The 21,939-nt window shown below is 47.2% G+C and overlaps 1 protein-coding gene across 1 annotated transcript in view; it reads right to left on the bottom strand.

Annotated features, from left to right (window-relative positions):
* Positions 1-21,939, bottom strand: part of ASPG (asparaginase) — a 100,619-nt gene that overhangs the window by 41,672 nt on the left and 37,008 nt on the right. The window contains exons 7-9 of the mRNA XM_048485380.1: positions 16,545-16,657; positions 10,940-11,125; positions 6,075-6,188 (exon numbers count right to left, since the gene is read on the bottom strand). Coding sequence (XP_048341337.1) covers positions 6,075-6,188; positions 10,940-11,125; positions 16,545-16,657 — 413 coding nt within the window. The remainder of the gene's footprint in view (positions 1-6,074; positions 6,189-10,939; positions 11,126-16,544; positions 16,658-21,939) is intronic.

Raw genomic sequence — 21,939 nt, 5'->3', positions numbered from 1 at the left:
CTTTTCAAAAAGAAGAAGAGTTGGATTTACATCCCCCCTTTCTTTCCTGTAAGGAGACTCAAAGGGGCTTACAAACTCCTTTCCCTTCCCCCCTCACAACAAACACCCTGTGAGGTAGATGGAGCTGAGAGAGCTCGGAAGAACTGTGATTACCCCAAGGTCACCCAACTGGCATGAGCCTCCACAGCTCAAGTGGCAAAGCGGGGAATCAAACCCGGTTCTCCAGATTAGAATGCACCTGCTCTTAACCATTACACCATGCTGGCTCTCAAAAGGAAAAAGCAGAAGCTCTGCTACACACACACACACACAAAGCTGATATGTGTAGAAGTCTTGCTGGATTGGGGATTCCCAGTTTTTGTAGCACAGAGTTGCTTTATTGGGAAGGATGAGCCTGGGAACACAGTTGGTGGTGATAACATCTGGAAATCCAGCTGTGTAAAGCGAAAAGAAAAAGGAGTGTTGTGGGAAGGACGACTTCCCCCCAGATTTGGTACTGTTTAGGCTTGTCTCACAAAGAAAAAATGTCGAAAAAAAGAAAAGACCGTAGGTGTTACGAGCTGGGAATATTTTATCGTTCTTTTTCAGGGGAGCAGACACCAATTTGCTATGCAGTGACATGTTCTCATGTGGTAAGTACAATGTTTAGGAGGGGGGGGGCAATCTTCCCATTGCCCCATCCTTGACAAGCTGGAGCGGGTCCAGAAGAGGGCAGCCAAAATTGTAAAAGATCTGGAGTCCATGCCCTACGACAGTGATGGCGAACCTATGGCATGGGTGCCAGAGGTGGCACTCAGAGCCCTCCCTGTGGGCACACGCAAACAGAGCCCCCCCCCCCCCCCACATCTAGGCTGGCTTGGGCTGCTGGGCTTGATTATTAGCATTAAACCTAAGACCTAGTTTTGGGGAAGCAGTGTAGGTAACCCTGTTAAGCGCTGTTAAACCCCACTGATTTTCATGCGAAGAACTAAAGCGTGATCCTTTACCTGGGAGTAAGCTCGGTTGCTGGCAATGGGGCTTGCTTCTGAGTAAACCCTCCTAGGGTCGTGATTTACCCATTGGAAGAGTTGAACAGTTGCTTCAAAGCAAAGCCACCAACTACCACCAAGCTTACTCCCGAGTAACGCATGCCTCGGAGCCAACCGTTTTTTCTAAACTAAAACCTCAGTATTCAGGTTAAATTGCCGTGTTGGCCCTTTGTGATAAATAAGTGAGTTTTGGGTTGCAATTTGGGCACTTGGCCTCGAAAAGGTTCGCCATCACTGCCCTACAAGGAGAGACTTAGGGAGCTGGGTGTATTTAATTTGGTGAAGAGAAGGTTAAGAGGTGACAGGATAGCCGTGTTTAGATATTTGAAGGGATGTCATGTTGGTGAGGGAGCAAGCTTGTTTTCTGCGGCTCCAGAGACTAGGACCAGGAGTAATGGGTTCAAGGTGAAGGAAAAGAGATTCCACCTAAACATCAGGAAGAACTTCCTGATAGACAGGGCTGTTCAATAGTGGAACGCACAAAGATGTTTTAGAGCAGCGTTAAAACGATTCACCGACAACATTTCTATCCCTTCCTTCGATGATGTGAAAAACTAACCCGCAACGCGTGTTCCTGCAATGTGTTTCGCTTTAATAGTTAACCCTGAAGACATCCGACAGCTGTCCTTTTACCCTGGGGACACAGGGACCAAGTGTGAGTTCTGAAACACGTGTTTTAGCACGTGTAATTATCACAAGCCACGCAGCACCCACGAACAAGCCATACAAATTGCCTTGTAAATCACCAGGCAGTTGAGGAGTGGAAAGATAATCATGGGGTTAACGCAAATGGTAAGGTCCACAGGAAGGAAGGACGCACGAAGCTCTGTGTAATGCAGCACCTTTCTTGGTGTCCTGACCTTCTGAAGTAACAAACGAGGAGGGCCGGAAGCTCCCTTCCATATGGTTAACATGGAGACTCTGCCATTACAAATGGTCTTCTCACCAGTTAACATGGAGCACCCACATTGCCCAGGGCATGGGTCTGCAACCTGTGGCTCTCCAGATGTTCATGGACTACAATTCCCACCAGCCCCAACTGACCATGCTGGCAGGGGCTGATGGGATTTGTAGTCCATGAACATCTGGAGAGCCGCAGGTTGCAGACCCCTGGCCCAGTGGAATCAGCAGTGAGACAATAGTCCATCCCACCACCCCAATGGGGGTCTTTGTCAAAAATGGCAGGGATGGAAGGCAGGGCAGGCTCAAGTCCGCTCCTGCCCCCTCATGCTCTGTTACCGATTCAGGGGCCCACAACCATTTTAAGGTGAATCCCAGCCAGATAAGTAGCATGAGTCGGGTTGGAGAAAACCTAATCCTACCCACCTTCAAATCTGGGCATGCTGCTTGTTAACAACTAGACTCATTTCTGTGACCAGGCAGATCGTGAGAGGGAAATGGCGCTTGGAAATGGCGCCGCCCGCATTCGGGGTGGTGGGGCTGAGGGGCAGGGCTGCCCGCCGCCGAACCCTGCCCCTCGGCTTCTGTGCAGGCTAACATGCCCCCCTGGGGCTCCGTGCAAGTTGACAGGGCGTGGGGAGGGCAAAAGCCGGACTGTACGGAGGCTGGGGGTGGGGATCAGTGGCCACAGGCGGCCCAGGCAGGCGCTGCAGCTGCCCGCCGCCAAGTCCCCCCTCCCCCGGCCTCCCTGCAGGTCAGCTTTTGCCTGCCAGCCAATCACCCCTTGGGGTCAGGGAGGAATTTTCCTGTAGGTCAGATTGGCCGAGGGATCCTGACGTTTTGATTTCTTCTGAGCACAGAGCAGGGGGATAGTTGTGAATTTCTTGTGTTATGCAGGGAGATGGATTAACTTTGGGGTCAGGAGCAGAGTTGTCCCTCCAATTTATTTCATGGAAACAGGCTTCCTCCACCTTCCTGCTGGTTTAGCCAATGAGTGAAGCTGTAGACTGGAGCAGACAGGCATGGGAAGCCCAAGGGAAAGCTTTGCTTTGCTACTGCCAAGAGGGCCTTCAGTAGCCATTGGTAGCTCCATTTCCTGCTCCATTTCCATTAAGTTAAATGTATTGTCAAAAGCTTTCATGGCCGGATTCAACAGGTTATGGTGGATTTTCTGGGCTGTGTGGCCTTGGTCTGGTGGATCTTGTTCCTAACGTTTCGCCTACATCTGTGGCTGGCATCTTCAGAGGTGTATCACAGAGAGAATGTATCACAGTGTGTATCATAGTGTGTAACAGACTTTCCTCTGAAGATGCCAGCCACAGATGCAGGCGAAACGTTAGGAACAGGATCCACCAGACCACGGCCACACAGCCCGGAAAACCCACCACAATCCATTAAGTTATTTTAAAGAAAAGTATCAGTGACTGCACTTCTTGGGGACCAGTGAACGGGTCGAGGTTTTGCATTGATACATTCGTCTTGAGTTTTCACAGCCTGTTTCTTAAATGTTTGTGCTGAGAAATCCTGGCCCAATATTACTGCATGTTGTTGGAAAATATTCCAGAGGTTTCGGTGTGCAACACTGCGCACATTTACTTGAAAGCTAACCCCGATTAAATGGATACCATTGGCTTCTTCACAAGTCTGGATCAGACTTTACAGCTGCAGCTCTAGCCACGTTTAATTGAAGGTTAAGTTTCATGGAAAATACTAGGGCCCCTTCCACTCATGCAGAACAATGCACTTCCAACCCACTTTTATAACTGTTTGTAGGTGGATCTTGCTATCTCACACAGTAAAATCCAGCCGCAAAGCGCATTGAAAGTGGATTGAAAGTGCATTATTCTGCACGTGCGGAAGGGGCCATAGTTTGCCCAATCTCATCAGGCCTTCCCTGTAAGGTTGTGATTTAGTTAGCAGGCTGGTTTGGCCTTGGAAGAGATTCCTCAGCCGCGTTGGGCTGAATGCCCAGCATAGTTGTTATCGCGTACTTAACCTTGCTTTCTGTCTGTGTGAAACTGCTTCTGGTTTGTGGGAATGGGATATTGTTTATGTCCAGTTCTTGGCGGGAAGAAGAGACCCATAAAAGCGGTCGCCCGACAAGGAGGGGGTCAGAATCTGCATTGTCTGTAGAGCTGATCATGAAAGCCAGCTAATAAAGAACTCTTACAGTTACTTTTGGTCTGGACCTTACTGATTCCTTACATTCCACCTTCTCCCCAAAATAAGGTCTGCTTTTGTCTTAGAAAAGATCCCGAACAAATCTTGGCACGAGCAAAGGATCAGGTAGAGACGTGTTTTCTATGATCCTTCCCCAACTATTGCGGTACTTAACAGGAGGAAGATGTAAAGCAATCGGTAGACAACACAGCAATTACCGTGCTTGATTCACACAACAGATGTGGGGGACTTGAATATGGAAACCCAAGTTTGATAGAAGCAGCTAAAGGAGTAGAAGATACGGTTCCAGGATATGGTTGGAAGACACCTGATTGAACAATCTTGCTGAAGTTAAACCAGTCAATGTACAATCAAGTGCTTGGATGAGAGGCTTCCTAAGAACCCCATATAAACTAGCTTTATTTTCGTGACAGAGTCAAAGGTCAACACCAGCCTGGGACATATCCAAGTAGTTTGGCTTTTTTCCCTACAAGCTCTTCCACTGAACCACCTCCAACGCTTTTGAAATGCTCAATGGAATAATTGATTTTTCCATTAGAAATGCAGATCCCTATATAGGATTACTGGATTACTATATAGGATTACTGGGTCCCTTCCGCACATGCAGAATAATGCACATTCAACACACTTTTGCAATTGTTTGGAAGTGGATTTTGCTATCCCGCACAGTAAAATCCAGCTGCAAAGTGCATTGCAAATGGATTGAAAATGCATCATTCTGAATGTGCGGAAGGGGCCATAGTTTTGCCCAATCTCATCAGATCGTGGAAGCCAAACTGGGTCAGTACTTGGAAGGAAGACTGCCAAGAAAGACAATGACAAACTACCCGGCTTCTCACTTGCCTTTAAAGCTCCTTGCTGTCACCTGCAACTTGGTAGTACATATATACTTGCATACATATATAGACAGGTAAGCCCAGTGGCGGAATGGCAAGGGGGCAGGGGGGCACGCACTGGGTGCACGCCTGGGGGCAGAAAATCGTCCTCGGCCCCTCTCCCTTTTCCTTGCGCCCCCCCCCCCCGCAGCGCCCCACCCCCACCCCCTTCCCACATTTACCTTAGTTCCTTTTCTTTTTTCTAGTACTTTTTCAAGCTGAAAAAAGGGGCCTATTTAAAGTTCAGGCTAAAAACTGCCTGAGGAACTACAGTTCCCAGGAGACCTTGGGGCACACTGCACATTGGGTGCAGTTTGGCCCAGCTATGCCTCCGGGTTAGCCACAAATTGGCTGTGACATGACGGCACTTCAGACAAGTATAGTATAGTATCTCTACCTATTTGTGAAAGTACTCTCAGGCCGATTACCCACCGGCACTCTGGCACATGGTGGGACAGGAAGCACATCGGGGCAAGAAATCTTGTCCCAGCGCGCTTCCTGTTTGCACGGCACCGAGAGAGGAGCTGCGTCAGAGCAAGATTTCTTGTCCCAATGCGTTCCCTCTTGTCCCACGTCTGCATCTCTCTGTCCCTGGGGAAAGAGAGCACTTCTGACATGACTTTTCATGCCAGAGCGGGGTGAGGCTGGGAAATGCTGACAGTGTCAGATTCACAAGAGGATGAACCGATGGGTAGGGTAAGGGGTCTACTGTTTGCAAAAAACATAAATCTGAATCTGCATGCAGAAGAAGAAAAAGAAGAGTTTGGATTGATATGCCTCCTTTCTCTCCTGTAAGGAGACTCAAAGGGGCTTGCAATCTCCTGCCCCCCCCCCAACAAACACCCCATGAGGTGGGAGGGGCTGAGAGAGTTCCGAAGAACTGTGACTTGCCCAAGGTCACCCAGCTGGCATGTGCTGGCTAGTGCACAAGCCAATCTAGTTCACCAGATAAGCCTCCACAGCTCAAGTGGCAGAGCGGGGAATCAAACCCGGTTCTCCAGATTAGAGTGCACCTGCTCTTAACCGCTACGCCACACTGGCGTGGAACCGCTCACACAGAGTCCAGGCTCAAAAGGCAAAGAAAACATACCTTTCTCTTCTCAGCCAAACTAAGTTGGGGCTTGCCCAGGATGTAGGACAGCTTTGCAAGAGCGGCTTCGGGTGTCATATCTGCTCCTGGAATTACTCCTGCATCTAGAAGTGTCTTTGGTCAACAATAAGCACACACACGAAAACAGACACACAGAGTCAAATTTATGAATTGTTCATTTGCATTTTTGTAGGCTATTATAGTATCTATTTTTGTTTATCTTAAAAATTCATTAATTTTTTTTTAAAAATCAGATAGAGCTGATCAAGTGACTTCTTTTGGAATGTGGCTTATTTCCAACAGTCCTCAAATAGAAGGGCCCCTTCCGCACATGCAAAATAATGCACTTTCAACCCACTTACACAATTGTTTGCAAGTGGATTTTGCTATTCTGCACAGTAAAATCCAGTTGCAAAGTGCGTTGAAAGTGGATTGAGAGTGCATTATTCTGCATGTGCGGAAGGGGCCAAGGATAAGAATTAATCCCTCCACATGAGCGGCAGACTCTTATTTGACGAAGTGGGTTTGTTTCCCCGTTCCTCCACAGGAAGCCTGCTGGGTGATCCCGGGCTAGTCACAGTTCTCTCCAAACTCTCTCAGCCCCACCAACCTCACAAGGTGTCTGTTGTGGGGAGGGGAAGGGTAGGAGTTGAAAGTTAATTTGAGTCTCCTTGCAGTAGAGAAAAGCAGGTTATGAAGCCAAATGGGGGGAAAAAAGATTGGTATGACTCCAACCTTAACCCAAAACTCAAACCCAGTGATCCCCAGCATAGTGCTCATGGGCACCATAATGCCCAGCAATGGGTCTTCTGGTGCCCACTTCCTTCTTCCCCAAAGGACCTATGGCCCAAAACAAAGAGATGATCCTGCCTTTACTTCTGGGGCAGTTTCAAGTGGGAAGAAGAAGAGGAAGAAGAGGAGGGGGAATTTTGATTTATACCCCACCTTTCTCTCCTGTAAGGAGACTCAAGGTGGCTTACAAGCTCCTTTCCCTTCCTCTTTCCACAACAGACACCTTGTGGGGTAGGTGGGGCTGAGAGAGTTCTGAGAGGACTGTGACTAGCCCAAGGTCACCCAGCAGGAATGTAGGAGTGCGGAAACACATCTGGTTCACCAGATAAGCCTCCACCAAAGTGGGAAATCAAACTTGGTTCTCCAGATTAGAATCCACCTGCTCTTAACCACTATACCACGCTGGCTCCACTCTAGCCATGTTAGTCTGTAGTAGGAAAAAAATTCAAGTCAAGTAGCTCCTTAGAGACCAACCAGAGTTTCAAGCTATCAGCTTTATTCAGATGTAGAAGGTAGAGGCCTGGAGCCTTTACCATCATGTCTGCAGGCAGCACCCAAAAATGCCCATAGGCTCAACAAAACATTACATCATAAACCATTACATCACAAAGACGTTACATCACAAAGATTGTATATCACATCACTCCAGAGTGGTGTAGTGATTAAAAGTGTTTGGAGCCCCAAGAAATGGGCTAAGAAATGGCAAATGTGGGCTAAGAAATGGCAAATGCAGTTCAATGTAGCAAAATGTAAAGTGATGCACATAGGGGCAAAAAATGCATACTTCACATACACGCTACAAGGGTCCGTGCTATCAGTCACAGACCAGGAAAGGGATTTGGGCGTCTTAGTTGATAGTTCTATGGGAATGTCAACTCAATGCATGGCAGCTGTGAAAAAGGCAAACTCTATGCTGGGGATAATTAGGAAAGGAGTTGATAATAAAACTGCAAGGATTGTCATGCCCTTATATAAAGCCGTGGTGCGACCGCACTTGGAGTACTGTGTTCAGTTCTGGTTGCCACATCTCAAAAAGGATATCGAAGAGATAGAAAAAGTGCAGAGAAGGGCAACGAGGATGATTGAAGGATTAGAGCACCTTCCTTATGAGGAGAGGCTGCAGCGTTTGGGACTCTTTAGTTTGGAGAGGAGGCGGCTAAGGGGGGATATGATTGAAGTCTATAAAATTATGCATGGGGTAGGAGAGATAAATTTTTCTCTCTTTCTCACAATACTAGAACCAGGGGGCATTAATTGAAAATGCTGAGGGGAAGAATTAGGACTAATAAAAGGAAACACTTCTTCACGCAACGTGTGATTGGTGTTTGGAATATGCTGCCACAGGAGGTGGTGATGGCTACTAACCTGGATAGCTTTAAAAAGGGCTTGGACAGATTTGTGGAGAAGTCGATCTATGGCTACCAATCTTGATCCTCCTTGATCTGAGACTGCAAATGCCTTAGCAGACTAGATGCTCAGGAGCAGCAGCAGCAGAAGGCCATTGCTTTCACACCCTGCATGTGAGCTGCCAAAGGCACCTGGTGGGCCACTGCGAGTAGCAGAGTGCTGGACTAGATGGACTCTGGTCTGATCCAGCAGGCATGTTCTTATGTTCTTATGAGGCCCGTGTTCGAATCCCCACTCATGCCATGGATACTTGCTGGGTGCCGCTGGGCCAGTCACACTCCCTAACTACAGTGCAAAGGCAAGATTCTGAACCAGCAACCCTCAAATTACACCTGCCACATTAGATCAGATTATAGGCAGCCGTTCCTGTAGAATGACCACATAATCTAGTAGTTTCACGCTTTCAAAGGGAGCAACTTAAACTCATATCGATTATGTGCACCTGATACTTCGTCCTTTCATTCCTTTACATTATTACAGGGACAGACACAATACTTCTGTTCCTAGAGGAAACTTAAGTGTCAACACACTTCTAGGAAAAGCCAATAAAAAGAGCCTGTGATTAGAAAGGTAGCGACATTGCTATGAGTCGGCCTGTTAATAAGAGGCAAAGAGGAGATATAGCTTCTCACATCACCACAGTCCACTGTAGGATCTGGTAGGCACAAAAACTGTGAGCTCTACTTAAAGCACTGTAAATTTGTGGGAGCGGCTGGTCAACTCGGGGGGATAATAGAAAAATGCCGAATTAAAACTGCAAGTTCCAGCCTTTGTCTTTTTCGGCAGTCGACGGTATCCGTAAAACTCTCCTCTGACACATTTCAAACGAATTTGCTTTCTTTTTGGCAGTTTTCTTCATTGCCCAACTTTCATTCCTATGCTAATTATTAATGGGGAATAGTATAGTATCTATTATCATGATCTTGGTCACCGGTAACACATAAGGATCTTTTTATTTATTTATTTATTTTATTTTATTAGGCTTTTATACCGCCCCATCCCCGAAGGGCTCTGGGCGGTGTACAGCATATAGGGATACAATATAAAATAGTTAAACATTTAAAAGCAGCGATAAAAAATTAAAAATTTAGTTCCAAGGATTATACAAGAATCTCAATGAAATAGAGTGGCATCCAGCATTCCAATTTTAAAATTCCCTCCCCCCCAAAGAGGGAGGCATGGCGAGTCTCATTAGATGACAAATGGCCCAGATGTCAGGGGCCACAGGAAGGGGGCACCACAGGAAGGGGTTCCTCCAAAGGCCCGGCGGAACAGCTCTTCTCTATAGCTTCTCTATAGCTTCTTCCTGGTTTCCCTTCCCTGTCTCAGTCTCCTCCTAATTTCTGGTTGCAGTCTCCCTTCTGGTTGCCGATGAAGTCAAGGAAGAGAAACTTTGGACCAATTTCCATTTCTTCATCGTCAACCTAAAAGGTGTGCAACTCCCCAGTAATCATGACTTCTGTCTTCTTGACGTTCAGCTGTAATCCTGTTTTGGCAATTTCTGCTTTAACCTTCATCCAAGCTTTTTTTCTGACAGTGATGTGGTGTCATCCACATATCTCAAAATGTTCCTTCCATCGGTTCTCACCCCACCTTCATCCAAATCTAAACCAGCTTTCCTTGTGATTTGTGTGTGTGTTACAATGCGTTCTTGTAACACAATTTACTGAAACTGATCTCAGAATTTACAGCAAGACTGTTACTTCTTTGTGGAACCAGCATAAGGACTTGAGAATGTACTGTCAAAACCTTTCACAGTTTGAATCAACTGGCTGTTGTGGGTTTTCCAGGTTGTGTGGTCATACTCTGGTAGATTTTGATCCTAACGTTTCGCCTGCTTCTACGGCTGACATCTTCAGAGGAATGTCACAGCGAGATGTGTTTTTCCTGAGATGTAGGTGAACCGTTAGAAGCAAAAACTACCAGATCTTGTCCACGCAGCCCAGAAAACTCACAACAGTCAGCTGACTAGAAAATGTGATAACTACAACCACAAAGAACTTTTTGGTTGCCGTTGTTATTGTGTTCACTGGGTACCAGCCTCCTCTTTATGCCTTCTTTGACTTGAGAATGTTGGCTGTTTATTTCATTTTACACCTATCCTGTTTCCTTAAAAATAAGACCTACTCCAAAAATAAGCCCTAGTTACAGATTCCCCGGTGCAGCTGATCTGGTCACGTGGGGGGGGGGGTGCAAAATCACGGGAAAAAAATAAGACATCCCCTGAAAATAAGCCCTAATGCCGTGGTGGTGAACCTTTGGCACTCCAGATGTTATGGACTACAATTCCCATCATCCCTGCCAGCATGGCCAATTGGGGCTGATGGGAATTGTAGTCCATAACATCTGGAGTGCCAAAGGTTCGCCACCACTGCCCTAATGCATCTTTTGGAGCAAAAAATTAATATACAACTCTGTCTTATTTTTGGGGCAACACGGTAGTAAAATGAACCCCATCCCACAAAAACATAAGCTTCAACAAATCTGTTCTTCAGTAAAGTGTCACAGAGTCCAACATGACTCAATCAAAATTCATGGAAGGTATAACTGTATATCCATCCCAAACCAAAACATTTCTGCTTCATTCCCTACCTAAACTGTGTTGATTGAACAGATCCTAACCGCAGACACAACACTACATATGCAGCAGACTCAATTTTTCTCACCTTTCCCGTGGCGTAGACTAAAGACACAGATCCTCGCAAGCACTGGGTGCAATTCAGTATCACTACGTTGCGATCGGTTGCCTGCTTCAACTCCTCTAGTAAATCTGGACGGTTATTGGGGGCATTTCCGCTTCCGTAGGTCTCAAGTACAACTCCCTCCATTGGACTCTGAAGAAATGCCTTCACCTGCATTGGAGAAAAACATGGTAACAAATTCCCCTTTCAAAATCCACCTTTCTCCCGTGGGCACACACTCTAAACTACGCCTAAGCTGCTACTGGAATGAATATATAAGAACAAAGGAAGAGTCTGCTGGATCAGACCAGAGTCCATCTAGTCCAGCACTCTGCTACTTGCAGTGGCCCACCAGATGCCTTTGGGAGCTCACGTGCAGGATGTGAAAGTAATGGCCTTCTGCTGCTGCTGCTCCCGAGCACTCTGGTCTGCTAAGACATTTGCAATCTCAGATCAAGGAGGAAAGACTGGTAGCCATAGATCGACTTCTCCTCCATAAATCTGTCCAAGCCTCTTTTAAAGCTATCCAGGTTAGCGGCCATCACCACCTCCTGTGGCAGCATATTCCAAACACCAATCACGCGTTACGAGAAGAAGTGTTTCCTTTTATTAGTCCTAATTCTTCCCCCCCAGCATTTTCAATGTATGCCCCCTGGTTCTTCCCCTATTTATCCCAATTTTCGCCTCCCTTCTTTTGGCAGAGTGGTGTAGTGGTTAATCTGGAGAACTCGATTCCCCACTCCTCCACATGAGTGACAGACTAATCTGGTGAACCAGGTTTGTTTCCCCACTTCTACATGTGAAGCCTGCTGGGTGATGGTAGGCTAGTCACAGTTCTCTCCGAACTCTCTCAACTCACCCACTTCACAAGGTGTCCGTTGTGGGGAGTGGAAGGGAAAGCAATGCTAAGCTTCTTTGAGCCCTTACAGTTGAGAAAAGCAGAGTATTAACCCAAACTCCTCCTCCTCCTCCTCCTCCTCCTCCTCCTCCTCCTCCTCCTCCTCCTCTTCTTCTTCTTCTTCACTTTCTCCTTCTGTGTCTTATTATTATCTCATTTATACAGCACTTTCTCCCTAATGGGAACCCAACATGACATACAACATCCTCCCTTTCTCAGTGTTACAACCTTCTCAACTCATGGTCACCCAACAAGCTTTTATGGCAGAGCGGGGGTTCGAACCTGTGTCTCCCAGACATTAGTCCAACTACTACACCACACTGGCTCTCATACTGGAGATAATAAGTGCCTGGGCAGCGAGCTGTTTTATTGTACTCTGAAAAACACCACCAGTGCTGAAAGCACAACTGACAAACAATAACCATTGTAGAATACATCATCAAACAACTGGTCCTTGAGTATTTAGAAAGCTGGCTGCGATTACTAAGAGTTCCTCAAGAATAGGGCATATCTGACTAATCTTATCTCTTTGTTTACTGCTCTGTTGGATCAAAGGAATGCTGTGGTCACAGTTTATCTTGGTTTCAGTAAGGCTTTACAGTTCCATGTGACATTCTTGTTGACAAGTTGGTAAAATGTGATTTGGATCCTATTCCTGTTAGGTCCCTGGTTGAGAGATTGCACCCAAAGAGCCCTTCCTCTTAATAGTTCCTCGTCCTCTTGGACAGGACTGACAAAGTGGAGTGCTCAGGGATGTGTCCCGGGTCCTGTGTTGCTCAACATCTTTATAAATGACTTAGATCATAGGTGTCAAACTCACGGCCCTCCAGATGTTATGGACTACAGTTCCCATCATCCTCTGCCAGCATCATGCTGGCAGGGGGTGATGGGAACTGTAGTCCATAACATCTGGAGGGCCGCGAGTTTGACACCTGTGACTTAGATGAAGGAACAGAGAGGATGCTTGCTTAACTTCCGTGTGATATTAAATGGGGGGGTGGGGGGGAATGGCAAATACAGTAGATGAAGAATCGAGATTCAGGATGATTTTGACAGGCTGGAAAACTGGACTAAAACAAACAAAATGAATTTCAACAAAGAGAAATGTAAAGTTCTGCACGTATGTAGGAAAAATTAAATGCACAATTATCGAATTTGGGGAGAGTCATCTTGGCAGTAAGTAAAGGTCAACATAGTCCCCTACACAAGCAACAAGTCATTACTGACCCGTGGGGTGAAGTCACATCGTGACATTTACTAGGCAGACTTTGTTGACAAGGTGGTTTACCATTGCCTTCCCAAGTTGTCTACACTTTACGCCCAGCAGAGGTGTGTGTGGGGGAAATGGTGCCAGGGCCAAATGGCACCCCCCCCCCTTCCTTTACCTTAGTTCAGTCGGGGTCTGGCTGGTGGGGCTTTGTGATGGTCTGTGGGTGGGAACTACATTTCCCAGGAGACCTTGCGAGTCCCAACTCCTGTAGAGTCCTCCCTGGGGCAGGTGGGAAGGAGGCTCACAAGGTCCCCTGGGAAGTCTAGTTCCCACCCACAGACCAACACGCAGCCCCACCAGCCGGGCCCCAGGGCCAGGCTGCTACTGAGGTAAGGGGGGTCACAAGAGGGGGGGCGGGGCGCCTGGTGGGGTGGGGGGAAGTGATTTTCCGGCCCCCGCATGACCCCCAATGGCACATGTCCAAGGTGTGGCGCAGCCCCCCTGCCCCCTTGTAGCTACACAACTAACCCCCAGAGAGCTGAGTACTCATTTTACTGACCTTGGAAGGATAGAAGGCTGAGTCGACCTTGAGCCAGGTACCTGAGACTGACTTCCGTCAGGATCAAGGTCAGGTTGTGAGCAGAGCTTTGACTACTGTATTGCAGCTTACCATTCTGCACCACGGGGCTCCCAGGTAATGTACAGTCCACAATCATTTTCATGAAGACCGTTTGGGGGGCAGAGGATGAGCAAAGATGAAGGTATCCCTCCAGTGTCCTGTTTGTAATTCCATATGTTCACGATGCCCGGAGGGACAGAGAAGCGGGGAAGGGGACTATGCTCTACTGAATGCCACATGACTCTCGGGAGCCCTGCTGCCGCACATGTGCTGCTCGGATAGATTGCAGTTGTGAGCCATTTGAAGGTCACTAAATATCATGATTTGAAGGTAGAGATTCAGCAACTGCGGCGCAAATCCGCTGAGGCAGTCCCGGTGGTAATCGGCACCCTGGGCACCGTTCCAAAAACACCGGGGCTGCACTTAGAACACCTTCACATTGACAAAATCGGCATCTGTCTGATTCATAAGAACGTAAGAACAAGCCAGCTGGATCAGACCAGAGTCCATCTAGTCCAGCTCTCTGCTACTCGCAGTGGCCCACCAGGTGCCTTTGGGAGCTCACATGCAGGATGTGAAAGCAGTCCTGCTAGGATCTGCACAAATTCTATGCCAATATATGACAATGTCCTAGGCCTCTGGGTGGGACTTGAATTGCAATGAAAGGCCAACCACCAGATAAAGAACTGACAGCTGTGAAGAGTAAACATAATAATAATCAAATGCATTGTTATCAGACTGGGGAGACTCATTTTAGCAGTAAGGGAAGGACAAGGTAGTCCCCTGTGCTAGCACCATTACTGACCCATGGGGGGATGTCACATCATGATGTTTACTTGGCAGACTTTGTTGACAGGCCGGTTTGCCATGACCTGGCTACCAATCTTGATTTATGGCTACCAATCTTGATCCTCTTTGATCTGAGACTGCAAATGCCTTAACAGCCCAGGTGCTCGGGAGCAACAGCCGCAGAAGGCCATTGCTCTCACCTCCTGCATGTGAGCTCCCAAAGGCACCTGGTGGGCCACTGCGAGTAGCAGAGAGCTGGACTAGATGGACTCTGGTCTGATCCAGCTGGCTTGTTCTTATGTTCTTATGACCTTCGCCAATAGTCTAGATTTTACCCCCAGCAAGCTGGGTACTCATTTTACAGACCTGGGATGGATGGAAGGCTGAGTCAACCTTCAGCTGGCTACCTGAAACTGACTTCTGTCGGAATCAAGCTCAGATCGTGAACACAGCTTGAACTGCAGTGCTGCAGCTTAGCCCTCTGCACCACAGGGCTCCTCTTGGCAGTAGCGCATGCGAAAAGGATCTTAGCAGGTCAAACGCTGAACCGGAGGTTTATTTGCCTTCCCGTGGGCATAGAGACAGGGCCACTGGGGAAATGGGGGGAAATGTGAATTTCCCTGCATTGTGCAGGGGGTTGGACTAGATGACCCTACCGGGTGCTTTTTCAGTTTTATGTTTCTATGTTTCAATTCCAAAGTATATCCTGTTGCAGAAATTAGGCTTATCTGGTGAACCAGATGTGTTTCTGCACTCCTACATTCCTACTGGGTGATCCTGAGTCAGTCACAGTTCTCACAGGACTCTCTCAGCCGCGCCTACCTCACAAGGTGTCTGTTGTGGGGAGAGGAAGGGAAAAGAGCTTGTAAGCCCCTTTGAGTCTCCTTACAGGAGAGAAAGGTGGGGTATAAGTCCAAACTCCTCCTCCTCCTCCTCCTCCTCCTTCCTCTTCTTCTTCCTCTTCCTCTTCCCCTTCTTCTTCTTCCCCTTCTTCTTCCCCTTCCCCTTCCCCTTCCCTCCCCTCTTCTCTTCCCCTTCTTCTTCTTCTTCTTCTTCTTCTTCTTCTTCTTCTTCTTCTTCTTCTTCTTCTTCTTCTTCTTCTTCTTCTTCTTCTTCTTCTTCTTCTTCTTCTTCTTCTTCCTCTTCCTCTTCCTCTTCTTCTGTGTTTTTTTAATTCTCCATCACAGGAAGAAGGCAGCTCTTGGAAGATTTTAAAAAGATATTTGGGGCCATGCTAACGGAACGCAGCTTCATTCATTCTCAGGGTCAATCCAGAACGTATGGATAATCACAAGCATACCTTTGAACAGGATAATCATACTAATAATGGAGCTCGCAGGGAATCTAGATAACGGGGTGTTCAGATATTTTACAAAAAATTAACATGGCATTACTTTTTCATAATGGGAGAGCAGGTAATGCTGCTATTTACAGCCTCAATCTCACAAGTTGGGATATATGTACATAAAATTCATGGAGAAAACACGCTGAAGAAAGAGATAAGCTGGGATAGAAACTTAGTCAGCACTGACAGTTTGCAGTGGATGAAGTACTGTGTGACAGAGGCCCCTTTCGCACATGCAATCCACTTCCACAACTTATTGTCGAAGGCTTTCATGGCCAGAATCACTGGGGTGTTGTGTGGTTTCCGGGCTTATGGCATTAGTAGCATTTTCTCCTGACGTTTCGCCTGCATCTGTGGCTGGCATCTTCAGATGATCTTTCACAATTGTTTGCCAGTGGATTTTGCTATTCCGCACAGTAAAATCCAGCTGCAAAGTGCATTGAAAGTGGATTGAAAGTGCATTATTCCGCATGTGCGGAAGGGGCCGTAGAGATGCTTCTAGCCACCATGGTGTCAGACTAGGATTTGGGAATTCTGGGTTTAAATCCCGCCCTCTGCCACGGAAGCTTGCTGGGTGACTCTGGGCCAATCATACACTTTCAACCTAACTAACTGGATGGGGTTGTTGTGAGGTTAAACGGAGGAGGAGAGAATGATGATCTGGGTCCCCATTGGGGAGAAAGGAGGGGTATAAAATTAAGTAAATCAATAAAGTCAGGGGAAATTTACCGCTGCAGTGGTGATCCCAGGGAAGATCCGCAGCAGCCCAACGTTGCTGTTCATGTTGGTATGAACCTCAAACTTCTTGGTGGTGTTTGATCTCCATACTGTTTCCCAATTAACTGTGGATACAATAAAGAAAACAGAATATTTCATTTTTATGGGCATTCCTGACACCCTCCGCTTAAAAACACCTCCCCACCTTTGAATCCTTGGGCATATACTTTTTCAGGCCAAGCAACACATGATTTTGGAGAGCCCCAACGTATAATTTTACTACATTCGGCAACTGCCAGGGAATCTGATTTAGACTTGGGCCACACCGCAGGGGCGAAGTCATTCAGCTGTTCTCCCTGTTGAACCTGATAGTTCCCTCCCCAGCTGTTTTTAGCTATGCTAAGAAAAAACAGGCACAATAAAGGAACCTTTTTTCCGTAGAAGCTCAGGGAACCAACTTCAATCAGGAAAAAGACACGTGGGGAATAGTTAATAATTTTCCAGTACTGCAGACTCAGTCCTGGGTGGGGAGGGGGTGTTGTTACTTTTCAGGCCTTTTCAGGAGGTTACTTTTCAGCAGTGGCGTAGGAGGTTAAGAGCTCGTGTATCTAATCTGGAGGAACCGGGTTTGATTCCCAGCTCTGCCACCTGAGCTGTGGAGGCTTATCTGGGGAATTCAGATTAGCCTGGGCACTCCCACACACGCCAGCTGGGTGACCTTGGGCTAGTCACAGCTTCTCGGAGCTCTCTCAGCCCCACCCACCTCACAGGGTGTTTGTTGTGAGGGGGGAAGGGCAAGGAGATTGTCAGCCCCTTTGAGTCTCCTGCAGGAGAGAAAGGGGGGATATAAATCCAAACTCTTCTACTCTTCTTCTTCTAAATTATCCATTGCAGGATGTGAGCGTGCCACTGCGGTCTCCAGTTTGGCCCTCATCTCGTGTGATCTCCATGCATGTGTGTTTGAAGTGCTGTCAAGTTCCAGCCACTCACAGCGATCCTGTAGGGTTTTCAAGGCAAGAAACAGAAGTGCTTTGCCGTTGCCTTCCTCTGCACAGCGGCCCTAGTGGCCTCTCATCCAAATACGATCCCATCCATAGTCATTCCTTGGGGGTTTACCACTGAAATACTAACCAGGGCAGACCCTACTTATCTTCTGAGATCTGGAAAAATTAAAATCGTAGAATCGTAGAATCATAGAGTGGGAAGAGACCCCAAGGGCCATCAAGTCCAACCCCCTGCCATGCAGGAACACCCAATCAAAGCACTCCCGACATATGTTCATCCAGCCTCTGTTTAAAAACCTCCAAAGAAGGAGACTCACTCCACCACTCTCCGAGGCAGTGAATTCCACTGTCGAACAGCCCTGATGGTCAGGAAGTTCTTCCTAATGTTTAGGTGGAATCTCTTTTCCTGCACCTTGAATCCATTACACCGTGTCCTAGTCTCTAGAGCAGCAGAAAACAAGCTTGCTCCCTCTTCAACATGGCATCCCTTCAAATACTTAAACATAGCTATCATGTCCCCCCTTAACCTTCGCTTCTCCAGACTAAACATCCCCAGCTTCCTACGTCTCTCCTCGTAGGGCATGGATTGCAGACCTTTTAACATTTTGGTTGCCCTCCTCTGGACCCGTTCCAGCATGTCAATATCCTTCTTAAATTGCGGTGCCCAGAACTGAACGCAGTTGGGGTAACCTTGTCTTGGGGGAACTGAACACAGTTGGGGTAACCATGCAGGTCAGGGCACGACCTCCACACCATCCTGAAAGCTGCTCCTAAAGGTCAGGAGACTCTCGGAATCAGCGTGGGACGCAGTAGCAGAGGGGACCGCACGACAAACTGCAGAGCCTCCCGTGCACAAGCAGAAGTGCCATCTGCTCACTGACGGACTTGGATCCCATCCAACGGGTGCGGTGCTCTCCCCTGTGAGGATTCAATAAACTGCCGAATTTTGATACAGACTGTACTCCCAGACTAATCTTCAATGGTGAGCCACGGTGCCCGGCTATGTCACAGTTCTGCGCTACTGAACCAGCCGGTTTTCAGTGTTTATGTGCTTTGCACTAGCACGGCATGAAGGTACTCTAGTGCATAAAAACACAATCTGCTATTTAAATCCAAACTTCCTTTGACTTAACAAGGGCAACTCTATTAACATGCGCCGGGGGCGGGGGAGGGGGGGGGAGGGAACCCTCAGCCAAGCCACCTTGCCGGTTGTCAACGTGACACATATTTCACACATGTTTAAAAGACAGATGTTGTTACTCTTACCACTAATCATCTCTGGAGTTTATAATGCAGTTACTAGTGATTAAATAAAATGGCAATGATTCAATTAAGTGTGATTATATGTTTCAAACCAGATGCCAGCAGTTTAACTAATAGTCACTCTTGAGTTCCATTACTAAATGCCAAATCATTCGTTATTAATTCCAGGGAAGCTCACTATCCACGCACTGCAGACAACAGCGTGTAAATAATCTGGAAAGACTGGCAGAGTTGCTGCATGCAGAAAGACGTGGGGACGCATAAACCTGTGCATGGTGCGTGTCTGGCGTCCGCCTCTCTGCACTTCCCCAGCGCGTTGTCCCCGCGCTTACTGGCCAATGTGGCCTCATTACTTTTTTTGCACTAACCCCAGTGGTAGGATTCAAATAATTTAACAACCGATCCCGAGAGGACTCAATGGTGGGATTACACCAGGTCTCTGAACTAAGCATAAGCATAAACATTTATTGTCATTGTGCACGCACAACGAAATTTACAGCAGCATTCCTCGATGCACACAATTTCAGACTCATACCCCACCCTCCCTTTCCCCTTCCTCCACCCATCCCTACACAGCCCCAAACACATCAACACGAAGCCGCGGAGTTTAGCATAGCCACAGCTCTAGAGTAGAAGCTATCTCTAAGCGTCTTTGTCCTAGTTTTGATAGACCTGTATCGTCTGCCCGATGGTAACAGTTCAAAAAGAGAGTGTGCTGGATGAGACGGGTCTCTCAGAATATTTTGGGCTTTCTTTAGGCTTCGGGAATTATAGAGTTCTTCCAAGGAGGGGAGAGGGCAGCCGGTAATCCTCTGTGCAGTAGTGATCACCCTTTGGAGCGCCTTCCTATCTGCCACTGTGCAACTGGAGAACCATACACAGATGCAGTAGATTAAGACACTCTCTATAGCACAGTGGTAAAAGGACACCAGGAGTTTTCCATTCAGTTGTTGTTTCCTTAAAAGTCTCAGATAGTACAGTCTTTGCTGGGCCTTCTTAACCACCACGGCAGTCTGTACGCCCCAGGTCAAGTCCCAGTTCTCTGAACTAGACAAAAAATTAGCTACCGGTTCTACCAGATAGGTGCAAACAGGCTGAATCCCACCACCGACTAACCCTATTCAGATGAACACGCACATGTTTGCAAGCAGAAACGTCAGAGGAACACATCTCGCCGTGGGGTGCCTCTGAAGATCTCGATATTACAAAGTGCAAAAAATCCTTTAATGGTGCAGAAAATTAATATAACAACCAGTTACCCATTCATGCAATACACCACATTCATACCAACAAGTTCTCAAGCATCATCTATCCCTCTTACAAAATCTCTACTTATAATACCTCTAATTAACCGATGTATGAATATAACACTTAAACGTGTTACAATAAAGAGGAAATAAGTTAATTTAACAATCATTCAATAGAAAGAAAGGTTCTATCCAAGTCTCCCGGGATCTCCAGGAATCGGCCAAAGTCTCTTGGGAATCTTTTCAATGCTGTTGGAAATCCTCAATTGTTCTACCAAGGCCCTCCAATAGGAAAATTGGTTATTTTTAGTTCATAAACGGTAGCCAATAGTCCCAAATCAGCAATGATGTCGCACACTAAGAACATAAGAACATAAGAACTAGCCTGCTGGTTGCATTGCAGGAGCACAAGCAATCGAGCATCCCTGTCATAAGAACAAGCCAGCTGGATCAGACCAGAGTCCATCTAGTCCAGCTCTCTGCTACTCGCAGTGGCCCACCAGGTGCCTTTGGGAGCTCACATGCAGGAGGTGAAAGCAATGGCCTGCTGCTGCTGCTGCTCCTGAGCACCTGGTCTGCTAAGACATTTGCAATCCAAGATTAAGGAGGATCAAGATTGGTAGCCATAGATCGACTTCTCCCCCATAAATCTGTTCAAGCCCTTTTCAAAGCACTGGTACGTGGGTAGAACCAGCAATGGAGTTAGAAGCTCATTTCATAATTGCTAACAAAAGGCTCATCGGGAAAACTTGATAATACTTATTCCATCCAAATGAATTCCATCAGCATGAAGATTGGCGTTAATATAACATATGAACATATGGTCCACGGTAAGACGTTATGAGAAAGAAGGAGCCCTGCCCACAAAGGACAGCAAAGGCCAACCTGCCACTGTGTTCATACAATAAGGAAATGCAGCAAATCTTGGCTCAGCTAGCACAGCTGTACAATACCTTGGTCACCAGCTGTTATATTCATTTAAAATGCATTTATGCCTGTTTTCCACCCTCTCAGGGTTCCCAGGTATTTACTGCATTTACACTTTACAGGTGCGACCTTACAAAAATGTCAACTTGCATATCTACCCAACCTAACTTGTAAAGCGGTTTTTGTCTGCTTGTCACATTTTCACCTGACTCATCATCCAAAGAGCTCAGAGTGGTTGCATGTTTCTTCCGTCCTCCATTTTTACCCTCGCAACTCTGTGAGAGAGGTTAGGCTGAAAGGGTGTGGCCCGAGATCATCCTGAGGCACGGATTCGAATCTTGATTTCCCCCACCCCAGTTCTAGGCCAGCCCTCTAACCACATCACGCTGGGCATATGTACGTGGTTTGTCTTTCTCAGTGTTTTTACCTCAGATAGGATGAAAGAACAGTAGTTCTCAGCCTTTTTGCTAAGGTGACCCACAAGGGCAATTCTAGGCCAGGGTCCCTAGTTTCTTGAGTCTTCGAGCACTTGTGGAATTCTGAAACAGTGTGGTGGGTGCAGACACAAAATGGCTCCCAAAAATGGGGGTCACAGCTTCCCTTCAGTCACAGATTGAAGATCTGTGTGCTGTGATAGAAGCTGTTGTCAAAGCAAAGTTTAAAAAAACTGTGCAGTCAATCAAATCTCCAGTGGCCAATCAAAAGCCTTGCTCGGCAAAAGGACCCTGGGCCACACACACTTTCTAAAAACACTTGGTGGGCATCAAGAAAGGTATCAATGGGTGCCATGGAGCCAGTGTATACCATGTTGGGGACTTCTGTTCAAGGATTTTCTGCTAGTGCAGGGGTCTGCAACCTGCGGCTCTCCAGATGTCCATGGACTACAATTGCCATCAGCCCCTGCCAGCAATTGGCCATGCTGGCAGGGGCTGATGGGATATGTAGTCCATGGACATCTGGAGAGCC

This window comes from Sphaerodactylus townsendi, linkage group LG02, assembly GCF_021028975.2.
Source record: "Sphaerodactylus townsendi isolate TG3544 linkage group LG02, MPM_Stown_v2.3, whole genome shotgun sequence".
In the NCBI taxonomy this organism is placed as follows: Eukaryota; Metazoa; Chordata; class Lepidosauria; order Squamata; family Sphaerodactylidae; genus Sphaerodactylus; species Sphaerodactylus townsendi.
The sequence above is the reverse complement of the archived record's forward strand: the minus strand, read 5'-3'. Positions and strand labels throughout refer to the sequence as shown.